The 16,628-nt window shown below is 40.5% G+C and overlaps 1 protein-coding gene across 3 annotated transcripts in view; it reads left to right on the forward strand.

Moving 5' to 3' along the window:
* The window catches only part of slc5a6a (solute carrier family 5 member 6a), a 60,653-nt gene extending 44,170 nt beyond the window's left edge, over window positions 1–16,483 (forward strand). For all 3 annotated transcript variants that reach the window (XM_041805700.1, XM_041805702.1, XM_041805701.1), the window contains exons 11-18: window positions 137–225; window positions 580–692; window positions 892–959; window positions 3,460–3,546; window positions 3,662–3,846; window positions 3,932–4,035; window positions 7,004–7,125; window positions 7,205–16,483. In XM_041805700.1, coding sequence (XP_041661634.1) covers window positions 137–225; window positions 580–692; window positions 892–959; window positions 3,460–3,546; window positions 3,662–3,846; window positions 3,932–4,035; window positions 7,004–7,125; window positions 7,205–7,405 — 969 coding nt within the window. In that variant the 3' untranslated portion in view covers window positions 7,406–16,483. The remainder of the gene's footprint in view (window positions 1–136; window positions 226–579; window positions 693–891; window positions 960–3,459; window positions 3,547–3,661; window positions 3,847–3,931; window positions 4,036–7,003; window positions 7,126–7,204) is intronic.
* Window positions 16,484–16,628: the final 145 nt, after the last annotated feature.

Consider the following 16,628-nt stretch of genomic DNA (forward strand, 5'->3'; position numbering starts at 1 on the left):
TTCCTTTGATTACATCATGAGTCAGTTTTAGTTAGTTATCCCAGGACACTTTAAAAACCAAGTCTAAACATATTCTAACAGTCTGGTGTAGCAGGTACACACTGTTTGAACTCTGATGTTTGTCCTCTCTGTGCAGATGGTGTTGTACTTCGTGATGGATGTGTTCAGGGATCTGCCAGGGCTTCCTGGACTCTTCGTGGCCTGTCTCTTCAGTGGAGCTCTCAGGTAGAGAAAAGACCTGGAAATCATTCACCATCAGCCATTGAATGCATGTTTTTTTTTCCGCTTTTGTCTTAAATAGCTTTAATGTTATATCACACTCATGACACAGGCCTGGACGGCAAGATAGGCCTCCTGCTGCTGAACTCTATGGAGGAATTGATGATCTTTGCTACCACCTTTCCATATTTTAACCAGATTTATTTTTAATTTTGAATAAAAGACAGTTGTTCAGCTGGATGTACTAACAGATGAGGACACAAGCCTGGGCTATACATTCTTCTCTTACCTGCTGTGCAGAAACCTCAGCTCACCTCACATATTCTCTCTATCGTAGATAATAATTCAACCTCTTTTTAGCACCATCTCATCAGCCTTCAACTCCCTGGCCACGGTAACAATGGAGGATCTTATCAAACCTCATTTCCCAAACATGACTGAAGCCAAAGCGACTCTGCTCTCCAAAGGACTGGGTATGAGGAGGGGTCTGACTGGGGTTTTCTTCCTTAAGGGTAGACCGTATCTCAAAACACATGCATGCTTCATGAGTGTAAGATCGAAACTGTGCATTTAAATAGTCCTAAACCAATAATAAAGATTTAAATCAAGCTTAATACTTCTTGATTTAGTCAGCACAGCCCTCCTTCATCCGTGCCCTCTGTTTTGTTTCAGCTTTGGCGTACGGCTTGGTGTGTCTGGCGATGGCGTACCTCGCTTCTCTGATGGGGTCTGTGCTGCAGGTAATCCAGTTAGTTCTTGTTGGATAGAAACATTTATTTCTGAAACATAAGCATTATTGAATATGTCAGTAGTTGAATTCTATTAAGAATCCATTCATCTGTCCTTGAAGGGTGTGGGCAGCTGCTGCTCAGTAGCAGCCCATCTACAATGGTGCCGTGTTGGAGGGTTGCTTCAGCTCATATTGAACATAATGGTACATCTCGGGTCCCTCTCAGGCAGGCATGGAGAGATGCAGCAAAGTCTAGGCTTTAGCAATGCCATAGTGACCTACACTGCAGTGAGACTGCATACTTGTGCACTGGTGTGTCTCTGTGTGCTTGTATTACTGCACCCAAACACTACGCTGCTGTTTTAATTGTCCCGTCACCACATTTCCTGCTTGTTTGTGTACAGGAAATCATTGCAACTGAAACTGACTGTATAATGTTGCAGCTGAAACTGATAAGTTTTGGTAGACTGTTGATTTACTTATAAGGAGGAAGAGACGAGTCTTTAGAGGAGATGGAAAGTACACCTACTGATCAGTTCAGGCACAAGATGTGAGAATTTTTTGCATTTTTTCAGTCACTGAGAGAAACATGCAAGAGGACATTCTTGTCTGATATTTTCAAGTAGATTTGACTAGTTGTGATGTAGGGATGTAACAGTATTAAAATCTCACTGTACGGTATTTATTGCGGTATAAAAAAAAAAAACAGAGGAAGAGTTAGAAAAAAATGAAATTGGCATTTATTCAACAACAGTGACACTTTAGGTATAACAATACATGCGAAAAAACGTTGTGTCTATAGTCCTAAAAATGGCTCCAAAGAAAAACGGTTGGGAAGCACTGGTTTAAAGCGTCACAGATTACTTTGATTCTTGCTATGAAGAATTATAAAATATAACAGGCTGGCACAACCAAACAGCTTGCAACAAAGCTAAAAATTTTAGTGAGTTTTAAATTTTCTTTTGTAAATATTTGAATTGATGTCCATCAGAAATCTGCCCAAATGATTCTGCCCTTTCCTCTCTGAAATCAGTTTATTTAAATGAATGCTGATGAGATCTTTAGCTATTTAAGGCTTCTGATAGAAAAACTGTACAGTTTCTTTGGAGTCCCCATCCTGTAGCCAGTGTTAAACATAAAAACATTTTTGAAAAATGTGTACATTATGAAATAAATCAAGTGAAAAGTGTCTGTTCAGAGGAACAAATGGACAAACAACCCCATCTTGTGACCAGAGATGTCAAAACTGATATCATACACCTTTTTATGAGTAATTTGGGCATGTTAAAACTTTGTGAATGTCTTTAATACATGAGGGAATGTGTGAAAATCTCAATCAGAGTGATTTCTGGCTTATAGTCTGCAGGAACACGACACCAGTCCAACATCTAGCCACTTAACTCCTGTTTAGTTTCAGCCCAAAGCTACAGAGCTCTTCTTTTACGCTCCCTTATCAATTGAGGACGAAGAACATTTTTCTAAATTATAGTTATTAAAATGTCTGAAGCATAAAACCCAACGCAACAGCGTTTGAACACATTTACTACCCATTTTCTGATCTACCCAATTTTACCAGAGTTAACGTTTGAAGCTATTTTAAATTTAGTCTTTGTCTCAGACCTAGATTAAAATGCCTTTTAACTGTAGTCACATTTTACTTTACTCTGGGTTTTTTTAAGTCCATAAAAGTCCTTATAATTTAGTCTTTACTGACTAGAAGGTTCCTGGTTGGCTTCTCGGTCAGGGCCTTTCTGTGTGAAGTTTGCATGTTCTCCTCGTTCTTGCATGGGTTCTCTCCAGGTTCTCCGGCTTCCTCCCACCACCAAAAACGTGGTGGTTAGATTAACTGTTGACTCTAAATTGCCCGTAGGTGTGAGTGTGAGCGTGTCTGGTTGTCTGTCTCTGTGCATCAGCCCTGCGATTGACTGGCGACTGGTCCAGGGTGTACCCCGCCTCTCGCCCAGTGACAGCTGGGATAGGCTCCAGCCCCCGTGATCCCCCAGGATAAGTGGTGTAGAAAGTGGATAGATGAAAAAAGTAAACTGTATTAATGCACAATCAATACTTGAACTGATTTAAAATTCACTGATGAAAATACTGACACACCTTACATGCAAAGTGGATGAATATCATTGATTTTAAATGTCGGACAGCCCAGCGCCAAAAAACTAAACTTACTTTAAGAGTTTTTACCACCAAAGATCTATTTTTAGCTAGTTTTAGTCTAGTCTTCCTCATGGGAAAAAGTTTCAAGTCATTGTTTTATTCCACAAAATTAATTTTTCACCCAAATTTGAGCGTTCTCTCCTGAGAGAGAGGTGATGTTGGATTGCCTTGTCAAAAGCAAACTGACCTCCTATCACTGTAGACTTGTGTTCAGTCCCAGTAACCCCTCTTCAAAATGGCGTCCATTTAGCTGAAACTCAGAAGCTTGGAAGAAGCATCAAGATGTCTATTGTACAATCAGCAGTTTAAAAACCAGCATTGTCTCTGTGTTTTTGTGCCTTTAGGCAGCGTTCAGTATCTTTGGGATGGTGGGCGGTCCTCTGCTTGGCCTCTTCTGTCTGGGAATGTTCTTTCCCTGGGCCAACTCCATAGTGAGTCCTTCAGCTGGTGTCTACACACTAAATAATCACATGTGATAATGATGCATGGTGTAAAGTTGTTGAGCGTGCCTTAATCGCCATTGTGTCTGAATTATTTCTCACTCAGGGGGCTGTGGTCGGGTTAATAGCGGGTCTAGCGATGGCCTTCTGGATCGGCATTGGCAGCTTTGTGATGCGGATCTCCAGTGGAAGTCCAGTGCCAGCACTTAATACCACAGCTGCCCCCTGGTTTGAGAACATGACCACTGCAGCCATGACTACATTAGCGGGCGCCACTACCCCCAAACCAAGGTAAAACCCCAGAACCAGCCTCATAGATCTCCACTTTATTATATCATATCCTTGCAGTGGTTTAATCCCATCTCTTTCTCTTCAGGCCCACAGGTGTGGAGGCCCTCTACTCGCTGTCCTACATGTGGTACAGTGCTCATAACTCAACCACTGTGGTCGTGGTGGGACTGATAGTCAGCCTCCTAACAGGTACCAGATCACATCAGCCTCCAACTCCTTTAAAAAGCTGCAGCCAGCATCAACATGTCCTTTTTCACCTTTGTCTCTTAAAAGACTATCTGCTTTTTCCCTGCTTCTTATAAAATCAGTGTAGAAAATTTTACAAGGCTAACTTCACTCTTTTAAGAGAGCTACCAAATCTTGGTTAATTCAGCAACAAAGATGCAAATTAGCATTCTTTATGATACTTGCATGGGATGACCTGTCACAGTTTGTCTATGTATATTGTGCCTGTTCCAAATAAAAAAGCCCTTGATGAATAGCAAATACAAGCCACTAACGCCCTCTAGTGGTATTCTCTGGTGACATCTGGAATTTAACCCCTGGAGCTCACAGCTGTTTTTTTTACCATCATGTCTCATTTGGACTTTTTGTCTAAAAAAGCTTGTAAAACATCAGCCCTGTGGTGCACAGTCAAGCTCTGTGCATCCTTTTTTTCAGGATAACCTGGGCTTTAGTGATTTTTATTTATAACACACAGAAAACCAAGTGACTAAGCCTTTTCTTTGCACAGACTTGTTCCTCATATACACAAAGAAAAATTCCATGTGCTTTTTTGCAGTTAAATTCATTTGTGCCATTCCTCAAAGCAGTAGAGACACACCTGGTTAACTGCCCTTCCCACAATGCATTGCGGTAAAAAAATATGGCGATACCAAGGGCAGAAAGCTAAGGTGAATGATCGAAAATGGATTAAAAATGGATAAAAAGACGCTTATTATCTGATCTAATGATGTGAATTTAATCTTTAAAAACCCTAAAAAGTCACTCAAGTTCCAGGCACGCTAGATCGTTGTCCTTTAGGGCTACAGAGACATCGAGGATAGCAAACGAACAGCAAAATGGTCAGCTTTCAGAGGAACAAAAGACTAAGTGTCTATGACTTATGGTTCAGAAGTTCTAAACATTTTTATAAGCTTGTTGCTTCTTGTTTTTTAAGACAGTACCATCCTCAGAGACCCCAGAAAGTCAGCCAAGTTCTGGGCTGACTAGAAAATGTTCTGTAAGAGCTACAAATGCATGGAGAACATAATCAGAAATTCACAATGGAGACGTTTCATAAAATAAAAGAAACAAGTGCCTGCGACTAACAGCTTAAATGTTACCAGGTTTATAAAGAGATGTGGCTGCAGCACGGATCCATGCCATGTGAGCTCTGAGGGTTAAAGACAATCATTAAAGTATGTACAGTTGGTTGATTTTGTGAATCACCTATGATCACTTTAATTTGGCTTTGACAAAAAAAAAAATTTAAAGTCTTCAATTCCAAAGTGAAAACATTTCTACGAAGTTATGTCAATTAAACAGAAATATGTGATGTAAAAAGAGTGTCTGCATAAATTTCCCCTCCTTTAAAGTGACTGACCTTATTCAACAGAGGTCCAGTCAGTAGTGCTAGTAGTCTCACAATGTGAATGTCTCCGTGATTGTAGTATAAAGACACCTGTGTCTGGAAGGTCCAGTCACTGGTTAATCAGTTTTCCTGGCTACCATTACACCATGAAGTCAGAAGAACAGTTAAGGCACTTCAGAGAAAATGTTACTTAAAAAAAGAATAAGTCAGGGGATGCATACAGAAACATTTCCAAAGCTTTTTCCAAATCTGCCTAGATCAGACTGTCTTCACAAACTGAGTGAGCGTGCAAGAAGGAGACTAATGAGAGAGACCACCAAGACACCTCTGACTACTCTGAAGGAGTTCAAAGCTTCAGCAGCTGAGATGGGAGAGACACTGTAGACAACAACTGTTGGCCGGGTTCTTCACCAGTCAAAGCTTTATGGGAGAGTGGCAAAGAGAAAGATAATAGCTGGGTTTCCATTATGCTTGGAAATGCGCAAAATCAAAATAGCGCAATAAAAAACTGGTAATGGAAACACCTGAATTTCGAAAAAACTCTAAAATATCGCTAAAAAGTTTTTTCACTTTCATGAGGAGGTTTTTCAGACGTTTCGATATAGAAATATATCGCAAAAGTGCAATGGAAACACTTTTTCCACATTTACAAGTCACGGGACGTGACGTACGGTGTCACATGACCAGTCACTCCGAGACATCATGACGCAGTACGTGCGGGCAGAAGAAGAGACGAGACTTTTCTTAACATCATACTTCCCTTATTCGTTGCTTTTGCCATACATACGGACTTTACCTTCGTCTTTTGTTCAAAATTATCAAGGCAACCGCCGTAGATGTAACCAAAACCGTACCAACACGCAACAGGTTTTGGGCATCAAGCTTCCCTGTAACGGATTCACGCGAGATGAGATTTTAAGAGAATTGCAAGGCCTATGCCCAAAACTCCCTTCAATGGAAACGCATTCAAAGCACAATTGTATTTAATCAGAATTTAAGAAATATCGCTTTCATTTTGCGGAAAACTGTAATGGAAACCCAGCTACTCCTACAGCTTAGGAGAAGATTATTTTTCCAGTAACCCAATGACCTGAAGCAGCGGCTGAGTCAAAAACCAGACCTTACTCCAGTAGAGAATTTGTGGCTGGACTTGAAAAGGACTGTTCAAGCCTGATCTTGGTGCAACCTGACAGAGTTTGAGCAGTTTTGCAGAGAAGAATGGAGTAAAATTAGAGTCCAGATGTTTGAGTCTGATTGAGACCTATCCACACAGACTCAGCTAAATAGGTGACTCTACTAAATACTGACTTACAGGGGGTAAACATTAATGCAGTCACGTGTTTTATAGTATTTTACTTTATTGACATTACTTTGTTGAAGTCTGTTTTCACTTTGACGTTAACAGGTTATTTTTTTGGGGGGTTATGTTGACCATGATTGAGTTATAAAATCAGTTAAAGGATGAAACATCCAGGCAGCTGAATACTTTAAATAAGAACTGTATATCATATGTTAGCCTCTCTCTGGCTTTATTTGCTTAAACTGATCAAATATCTACCCTGTGTTTGTCTGTAAACCTGTTAGGACCCATGAAGGAGAAAGAGCTGACCCCTGGCACAGTGTTTCCTGTCCTAGGCACGCTGCTCTTCTTCCTCCCCGATCACTACAGAGAGAAGCTCTGCTGCATCACTCCTCTGGCTCATAAGGTACCCTCATATTTCCTCTCTGTTCTTCTGTGTTTGTTCCCAATAATCAGAGCTTTTAATGTTGTTTCTGCTGACTCAGCCCAAAGAAATCAGCTCACAGCCTTATCAGATGGCCAAGAAAGAAAGCAACGGAGGGACCTACTGCAAGGAGGACACGATCACGGAGGAGAAGGAGGCGGAGAGCGACAAAGCACTGACGGAGGACGAAGACATGGAAACGAGGGTCGCTCTGCCTTCCTGCCAGGTCAAAGGTCATACAGTACAAGAGACCGCACTGTGATCATATTTTTAACACTTTAGACGTACACACGACGGGAAGTTTTGCAGCTAACTGCAGCAGAAGAAAAGATGAGGAGACAGTCAAAGAATAATGTCCTGATTGGGAGCAGCTCCAGATTTTTATGCATCAGCTGATTATAGAAAAGGACTTGCTTAGGGAGAGGCCGTTTAATGGTACCTGCTTACAATTTCTCCCCAGAAACTGGAAAAAACCTTTAGCCAGGCTGGAACTGTGCACCAAATCTCTGAAATCAAAGAAGAAAACGTCAGCAGATCTATAACAGCATCGCCGTTAGAGCAGGTTTTTGTGCTCTAAAGTGAGCCGCTTTCCCCGCACAATGAACTGCCCCACTCTCACAGGATCTTGTCTGTTCGACTAAGAATCAGGTAGTCTATAGATACATGTGAGATGTGTTATTTTTGTAGAGAAGACCAAACTATGAACTCCAGAGTATGTATAAGAGAATATAATATAAGAAAAGAAGACTGATCTTTAATGGAGGGCGTAACCGGATTTATGCCCGTCTCATTGTGTAGTGTCTTTACATGGCTGTGGTTTGGTCGCCACTGACGGTCATCTCAGAGCTGCTGCTGCTCATGTTGAAATACTGAGTCAGATGTAGTTAAACCTGGGTGGTGGTCAGACCTAAACCTGATGGATCCAGAGGTCAACGCAAGACTCTTGCTGTCTGTCATTTTGACCAGTAGGGTCAGTAAAGTGACATCACTGTTTTATCATCAATGATTTATTTTATAGCTCTCATTTAAACGTTTCTCATTTTAGTGATTTGAATAGTGGCCCTGTGCCATATGAGGATCCAAAGTGACAAAATTTGAAGTTTATATTGATATTTACTATAATAATGCCCTTTAACGTCATTTCCAGTCCATATGCACATTCTGGGACGGCTTCCAGCACAAACCCAGAAATGCCTTTTTCAGGACATTTTTCCTTTATCATGAGAACTTTACCTGACACGCCAGATGGATTTGTTTCACACATCCATCTGGAAAACCTTCCATAGATGGCGTGTGGGAAAGGGCAGAGAATTTGAAAAAATAAAACTCAGAGGGTGATTGGATGATGTCGTAGCCCCAAACTGAGGTACGCCACCACAGACAAGTAAACTCCATAGAGAGCTACATAACTCGAACCATTGCGAATGTAGACATGTCAGTACACGACTTGTCTTTTTTAAAAGAAAAAAACTCACTGCTGTTCTTTGTTCTTCTTCTAACGTAGAAATGTCGTAAAGTTCTGATAAAACTGACGCTTTAGCAGCATCTATGCTAATGTCTTCCGCCATAATCGCACCAGCCTGTTCTGGCAGCTTGCATACGTCACAACTTCGCGGCACCGAAAGTACTGCCCCTCGATGCTGACTGGTCCTGTCACTTTCTAACTGGGCCCAAACGCCCAAAACAGCTTTCTGACAATACTTGCGCACTATTGTTTCACGAGTAGACTTCCTCACCAATGAAAGAAGGGTCTCTATACGTGCGCGTTTTGGTTCACTGCAAAATCACACCGTCACCTACAGGCCTGGCATGTACACTGCAACATTTTTGCATTTTCTGTGGTCTCGTGCACAGAGATTGTTATCAAAACGTTGCTGTTAGCACTATGGGTGTTCATAAGCGTCGATTTCCCCATTCGGCTAAACACTCATTAAAATTTTGTTTAACTGACTAGTCTAAAGAGGAGAAAATCCTTGGAAAACAGCGGGTGTGTTAGCCTGATATACTCTCTACGGCGTGGCTAACATCAGCAGCTAGCGCTGCTAGCCTTCATTCCCCTTGCAGATTAATATCATGCTTTGATATTTGGCCTCTTCATGTCAGTTGAGTAGGTATACGTGAGTTCAACCCTCAACAGCCTACACACCACTTTATTTCTATTTACTTCTGAAGAAACTGTCAAACCGCGCTGTTCCTACTACACGCTATTCAACCGCTGAGCTTCTCATATTTGCGGTGAAGTGCTGAGGGAAAGCTCAGACAGGAAGGCAGCAGCCATTAACTGAAGCTTCAGCAGCTTCTAGTGGCTGGAGGTTCATCACAGTTTTAAAGAGCATTATAGACCAGGATTTCAAGCCTGTATTTGTTTAAAAATAAAAAAAAATTGCTAATTTGATAAACAAGTTTCAACCTAGCATCCCTAGTTTGCATGGGGAACTATTTAAAAAAAGGAATACGCAAAACGAAGCAGAACGTTGTCATGTAAACAAAGCTTTAAGATGCTGTCTGACAGTTTACAAGGGAAATGCCCCAAAGTTGAGGATTCTGCTGGTCGCTCGGCTCTCATTGTGGAAGTGTTTGCAGTTGTACAACCAAAATATCAAACATGCCATAAATCAATCTGACCAGTCAGGAGCAGCCACTCTGGCCGTGCTCAGCTAGAAGTCTGCTACCATGTAATACTGCATGACCAATGAAGCAGGATCCAAATGAAAATCAGTGCAACTCCCAAGTGAGTCATGCGACCCAAAATTCATATCTGAATCTGAGGAAATTTGCACAGTGCATGCATGGCTTTAGAAGTAATAGTTTGTCAGTCTCCCGTGCTGTGCTTTGATGTTTGTCTCTTCAGTGCTTTAAGTGAAAATGTGCTGATAAAAGTCAAATGCATGCACACAAAATGGATTTACAAACAGCTTTTTTTCTTCCCAAGCCTTGGGGAGCAAAAAGGCAAGACTTATGTGGGATTTACCAATCTTGCAAGCACTCACAACAGCAGGAGGAAATGCTGCTGCAGGCTGACCTGCTGCACTACAAGGATCACTTCAGTCTGCTACTCATAGTAGTCCTGACTCAGTGAAAGACCTCCAGTCCATTGTTCATGAGTGCACTGTCAGAACCTGGATAGTGAGACATGTTCAGTTACGAGGTTAGCGATAACGCCAGCAAGCTCAGAGGGGAATCTTTTCTTTATTATAGACTGCATGAGTGTCAGGGTTGCCTTCAGTATCCTAATCTGTCAAAATGACAGACAGCCTTCAAAATTCTGACAAAAAAAAAAAAAAAAATTTAGTTTAACACGACCTCTGGATGGATCAGATTTAAGTGTCCTCTTGTTCTTACCCACTGTGCTTCAAGAGAAAGTTAAAAAGATAGTGTTTAAAGTTTGATTGTGAAGGTAAAGGATAGTAAAGTCCGCTGGTGTCTAGTGTTTGAGGATGGATGTACATGCAACAAATCTAGAGTGGTTAACCAGTTATGAAACAGTCACCAGATGGGCTTTATGTGTTCAATGAGACTTGAATGTGTTTTCTCTGTTTAAACTCTGGTATCATCCATTGATTTCATTTTTAATGTTACCCGTTTATTATTTTACCAAACACCAACTTTGATTTTAGCCATCAGACGTCCACTCGTGTTTTCAAAACGGAGCATAAATTAATATTTAAGAATTTAAACCCAACGGAAGAGTGACGTATGAAGAAGTTGTCCAGCACTTCTCCAGCAACCAGACCAGTCCCATACTGGGTAAGGTGTGGTAGGTTTGGGCCGCAGACCTATGACTAGTGCACTTTCATTAGCAATAGAAATCATCAGGCAGGAAGAGAGTTTGAACCTGTTTTCTTCTGAGAGAGTCCCTAAAAGAGAGTGCAGCTTCCACACAGGTGCGACCATTAATGAGGATTTTATAAATGTATTTGTGAGGAGGGAGATATGATCAGGGTTATTTCTGTGTTTTAACTTTTGTAAGTGCCCGTCTTTTGCAGTTGGACCATCGTTGGTGCCAGTAAGTGATGATTAGCATTGATTTGTCGAGTGTAGTTTAAATATCGTCACCATTTTTGGAATCACTGAATTCTTGACCGTCACCATTTTTGCATTCTGAACTCATTCATCACCATTGTGTCCAAAGAGACGTGTCGTGTGTATCCTGTGAGCTAGTGCTGTCTGTGATCTTGATAATGGACTCCATGGTCATTTTTTTGTCATGTGACTTTTTTTTTTTTTTTCAGCATTGTGAATGAAAAAACAGTCCAACATGTTTCCAAAGAGATTTAACAGGTTAAAAAGTTTATGTGAAGAAGTTTATACCCGTATCTCAACACACCTGAACCTCAGCATTGAGTCACCTGCCTGAAAACGTAGACATTCACGTCTCAGTTGCCTTACTATTTCCTGTTTCAGTCAGTTTTTCTTTAGGTACTTCCAGACAATCAGGGCGTCCTTCTAAAGCAGCAAAGAATCCGCTTAGCACAGCTCAACTGGTCAGAAAGGATTATGTTGTGTAGATCCTGGGTTTGAGAAATGTTGAGCCTTTAAAACTCGCCTAAGCACCAGTCAAGCACAACGCCAATGCCATCAGAACACTCAGGAGTACCTCCAAGCATATAGAAAATGATCTTTTGCCTTTAACCAATCAATGATTTGAGATCATAGCTGTATATTTTTGTAATTTCACATGATCCAGAGCTCAAATGTGGATTTCTATATGCAAGGATCATGAAATGTTTCTTTCTGTGAATGTCGGGCAGAATTGGGAATGTAGCGGAGCGTTCTTTGCCTTCGACGGCATTTCCTCTGAGAAATGTTCGTGTCTTATGGTGCTACATCCAATTTGCCAGCCTTTTTGTCACATTTTTTTAAAAGACATTTGAACGATTCCACAAGTTTTTTACCTGATCATGTGTGATAATTTTTACTCTTTGATTCCTTGTTTTCATACCTGAAATTACTTAAAGTGTGTGCCTGTTATGTCGATGACATACAGATAAACCCCCTTTATAGTTGGAGTGGAGACGTGTAGCTGTTAAAGATGTCTTTAAAACCATTAAAACTGTGATACTAGGAAGCACTCAGGGTGGTTTTACATTAGGGACCTAGGCCAGGATTCGGCACATGTGACCCTAGAGTCTGGTTCCATTTGGTCTGTGTGAAAACAGGAGTACCTTACATGCCCTGCACGCTCAAGTCCATTTTCAGACGTGGCAACCATGCACGAGTACCGTTCTTAACAGTGAGTACATCTCTAGTCCCTCCGTTATCGTTCAAATTTTTACCCTATCAAGCCATTCAGGGCAGAAATGTCCACTGTCAAAACAGTCATTACAAATTTATACAAGATATTCTCACTATTTTTGGGATTCATTATTTTTTATCAACTTCAGGTCAGGTATGCCAGCATATGCTGGTTCAGCCCTTTGGCATACTGTCTCCTGCTCCGGCTTCCTGATGGCCATCGTCCAGGCGACCCCCCTAACTGACCCCTTCACGACAAACATGATCCTCAACGTCTGGTCCAACCTTCCAGGTCCTGGGCACCCAGGCAGTGAGTTAGGTCAGGCACTAGACACACAGGCCCAGTCTCAGTTCACTGACTTTGAGGCACATTCCTAAGTCCCTGAGGGCTTAGGACTGTCCCGATGTCAAACTGTGAGGTGCGTGAGGGATATTGAGCAGACTTTGAGCCCTTCTTGCACCCTTTTCCATCACTGGGCATATCTGCAGACTTAGTGTGAGGAAATTACCCAGAGTTCATAGCATTGTGACGTATGACAGAGATTCCCGGGGGAAGCCCGCTAGTGAACGCCATTAAAGAAAAGTGAAAAAAGCTAAATGATAAACAACAACATGGAGGGTGTAATCAGTAATGACACCACAAACAATAATTTTCCTCTAAATTTATCAAGTAGAACAACTTTCATCCACTGAGGAAAGCCCTGATGATGCCGTGCTGTCAACAAAAAAAAAAAACAAAGGGCTGTCCCATTCCTGTTTCTACCACTCCGAGCCCTTGCAGCTTCATGCACTCAGCCACTCTCCAGGTGCAGTCATTGGTGTCCTTAAGGTCTCAAGGTTTAGGGAGGAGATTGACATTCAGCCATGGTCTCGCCAACGATACCAAAAAATATCCTGAAGAGAAGTCATCATTAACAGAGTTAAGAGTATGGTAAGACCAGGAGGACCAAAGACTAAAAGACTGACTTTAGTCCACATGCTCGGGTACCGGGAACACTACAACACCTTGCCCAGTGAACCCATCGCCCTCTGGGCGAGTCAAAGTCTGCAGAAAATCTCAGCAGTCGACATCAGTCCTGAACAACACAACCTAACATTGAAGCACTGGAGAATTTAAACCCTTTAAATGCCAATTTGAATACAAGAAGTCCCTGTTGTAGTTTATTCAATGGTAAAAATAAAACAAAAGTAAGGGATTTTTTCAAGCATGTTAAAGATTTGAAACAAAAAAGATTGATGCTTTATAAGTGATTCATATTTGAGAAAATAACTAATTTGTGAGTGTTTTTTTATCCAGAAGGAACAACAGTTGGTCCTTGTCGTCAAACTGGCACTTAAAGGGTTAAAATCCCCTAAATATTTTAATATTTGGCAGTTTTTAATTTTGCATCAACCACTGTTCTGATTAATACTACCAAATATATATGTAGTTTTTTTAATTGGGAATTTAAACCCTTTAGATGCCAGTTTGACAACAAGAAGTCCTGGTTGTTGTTGTTGTTGTTTTTTTTTTTGTGGTTGTTCGTTTTTAATGGACCTAAAAAAATATATATTTTTTTAAACAATAAATGTGAGGTAGCTGGTTGATTGTTTCAAACATATTCCTGGAAATGACAAATATTAGAAACAAAATTGATTTTGATGTATTGTTAGTGATCTTTTTTTTTTGGAAAATAACCAGTTTTGTGTTTTGTTTTTTTTTTGTTTAAAAAAAAAAGGAAGAAAAGTTACCTGTATTGAAACTGGCTTTTGAAGGGTTAAATCCTTTTATATTATGTTTTATATTTGGTAGTTTTGATTAAGACTTGAAGTTGATGAAAAAGAATGAATCCCCCAAAATATTTTTGCATGTAAACCAATTTAATGCCAGTTTGAATGCAAAAAGTCTGTTTTCATGGGGAGAAAAAAGAAATCAAAATAATGCATCAAAATCTGCTTTGTTTCTAATCTTTGAAATGTCCAGGACTATGCTTAAACCCCCCAGCTACCTGACATATATGGTTTATAAAATAAACCCTTTTTTCCTATAAAACACAACAGTGACCTCTTGAATTTAAACTGGCGTTTAAAGGGTTTGAACCCCCCCCCCAAATATTTAGAATATTTGGTGACTTTGATCAGGACTGAAGTTATTGAAAAGAATTATTGCCCCTGAAAAAATATTAATGAAACTTTTTCACAGTAAATGTTTTTGTCCTGAATGGTTTTGAAAATACGAAATTGTTACACAGTAAACTATTGTCCCCTTAAAATATGAAATTGGAATTTTAAAATGTATTTGTAGAAAAGCTTTATAAACAATTATGCCATATGCAGCGACAGACAAAGTGATCATATAATTAAAGTCTAGAACTCACCCATGTGTTAAAAAATGTCCAGAGTGATAGCAGAGGGTTAAAACTGTCTTATAGTCAGCATGGCCCATTTCATCCTCAGAGCTGCACGGCAGATGTAGGAGTATAAAGAGGGTCATTGTTGTCTTATAAATGACCAAACGTCTGCAGTAACCTGCAGGACGGACTACTGTCCATACAACGCAAACGTCCTGAGTGGTTGGCCCGTCATTATTCTTGGTGGATTTTCAAACAGTACGCACATTTCAAAGACAAACACCCGCACACTGTCCAACTTGCAAAGAAGAGGAGTATTTATTTGCAATGTTTCGGTACACTTCATCAGATAAACAGTTTGTTCAAAAGGGCAGGATATGTTTAAAAGGGGGTGGCCTCACACCTGTAGCCACCTTCTCATCATGACGTCAGAGCTCAATTGCCCAAAACAACAAAGATAAACAATAGACATCAGTTACCTGACTGAGAGAGTAAATGTGATGAAAGGTTAACAGACTCCTAAATTGCAATTTACAAGTGTATCATTCATATTAAATAAGGGGATTAAAATTCCAGAAAGAGAATACATGAACAATACAATGCCAAACAAACTGTTAGCCTGTTGAAGGTCTAGTACTGAAACGTTGCAAATAAATACGCCTCTTCTTTGCAAGTTATACAGTGTGCGTGTGTTTTTCTTTGAAATGTTTGCTGGATACCTTGCCCTCCGACGCGCCTGTCCAGAGAAATAGATGCGCGAAGTTACCTTTCCATTGTGAAACAGTACGCACACACCACCATCGACTGTATTAAACTGAATACAGAAGCAATATAAATGCATTATTCCTCTCTGTCGCTCACGCTAAAACAGACAAGGGAAAGAGGGAGATGAGAAGGCGCCAGGAGTGTCCAACAGTGCTCTGACATTTTTCAGCACAGAGGCAAAATTATGCAAATCAAGAAACTTGGTGTGTTATCCGGGCACGATGTCACTGATGTGATAGCAGACTAGTGGGGTGGGGGCATGAGACGATGGTCCCTAATGTGAAAACAGCCTAACAAGCATAATAAAGCACAATCATGTCAGATCTCGCTAGTTCACCTGCTGATGAGAGAATCTGATTTAAGCCATCAGCTGGTGTAAAGCAGCTCTGATTAAACCTTTATGATTAAATAATTTATCTGATTTAATATAAAACTTTAAGTATATTAAATACTTTTTTTCTTTTGATTAGTGACCTTATAGCAAGGATTCAGTTATTAAAGTCCAACAACACAGTGAGGAGTATGGCACTTAGTAATTTCTGACTAAAATAAATATTGTTTTTACAATATTTATTATAATTGTTCTTCCATCCACAAGAATTCTCCCGATTATGCATTCCAAAAAGTTAAATTATGAAACAACCCCAAAGCACTGGAGCTGGAGCGACTCCTCTGCTTTGGCTGTGCCTTCATTCTGCTTTTGTTTTTAACTGTCCTGATGTTGTAGACAGTCCAGGTCGTGTTTTAACTTGACCTCTGTCCCAAACGCCGATCCCAGAGAGGACCAAAACTGAACTGAGGACTGAAAATGGATTCCATTTCACACGATGTGATGGAGAGAAACGGTCCTGTTAAAGGAGGAACAGAGTGCATGCAACTTCTGGATTTATGAAAGCTGACTGCAAAACTGGATTTGAGTCTGTTCTTGTTTCAGTGTTGTTTGGATGTACGACTATAAAATTTCTAAGTTTGATGTAATGGAGAAAAGATTAAATTGAAATAACTACAAATTCAAACACCTGTCTGTTTTTACTGACGAGAACCAACGCCTGATGGTTAAAGGGCTGAAACAAAACAAAACACTGGCAACAGGTCAGGAACGAGGAGGGTTTTAGAAAGGCTGAGTCTCTAGAGGATGAGATGAGTGGAGGCTCA

Source organism: Cheilinus undulatus, linkage group 14, assembly GCF_018320785.1.
Source record: "Cheilinus undulatus linkage group 14, ASM1832078v1, whole genome shotgun sequence".
Classification (NCBI taxonomy): Eukaryota; Metazoa; Chordata; class Actinopteri; order Labriformes; family Labridae; genus Cheilinus; species Cheilinus undulatus.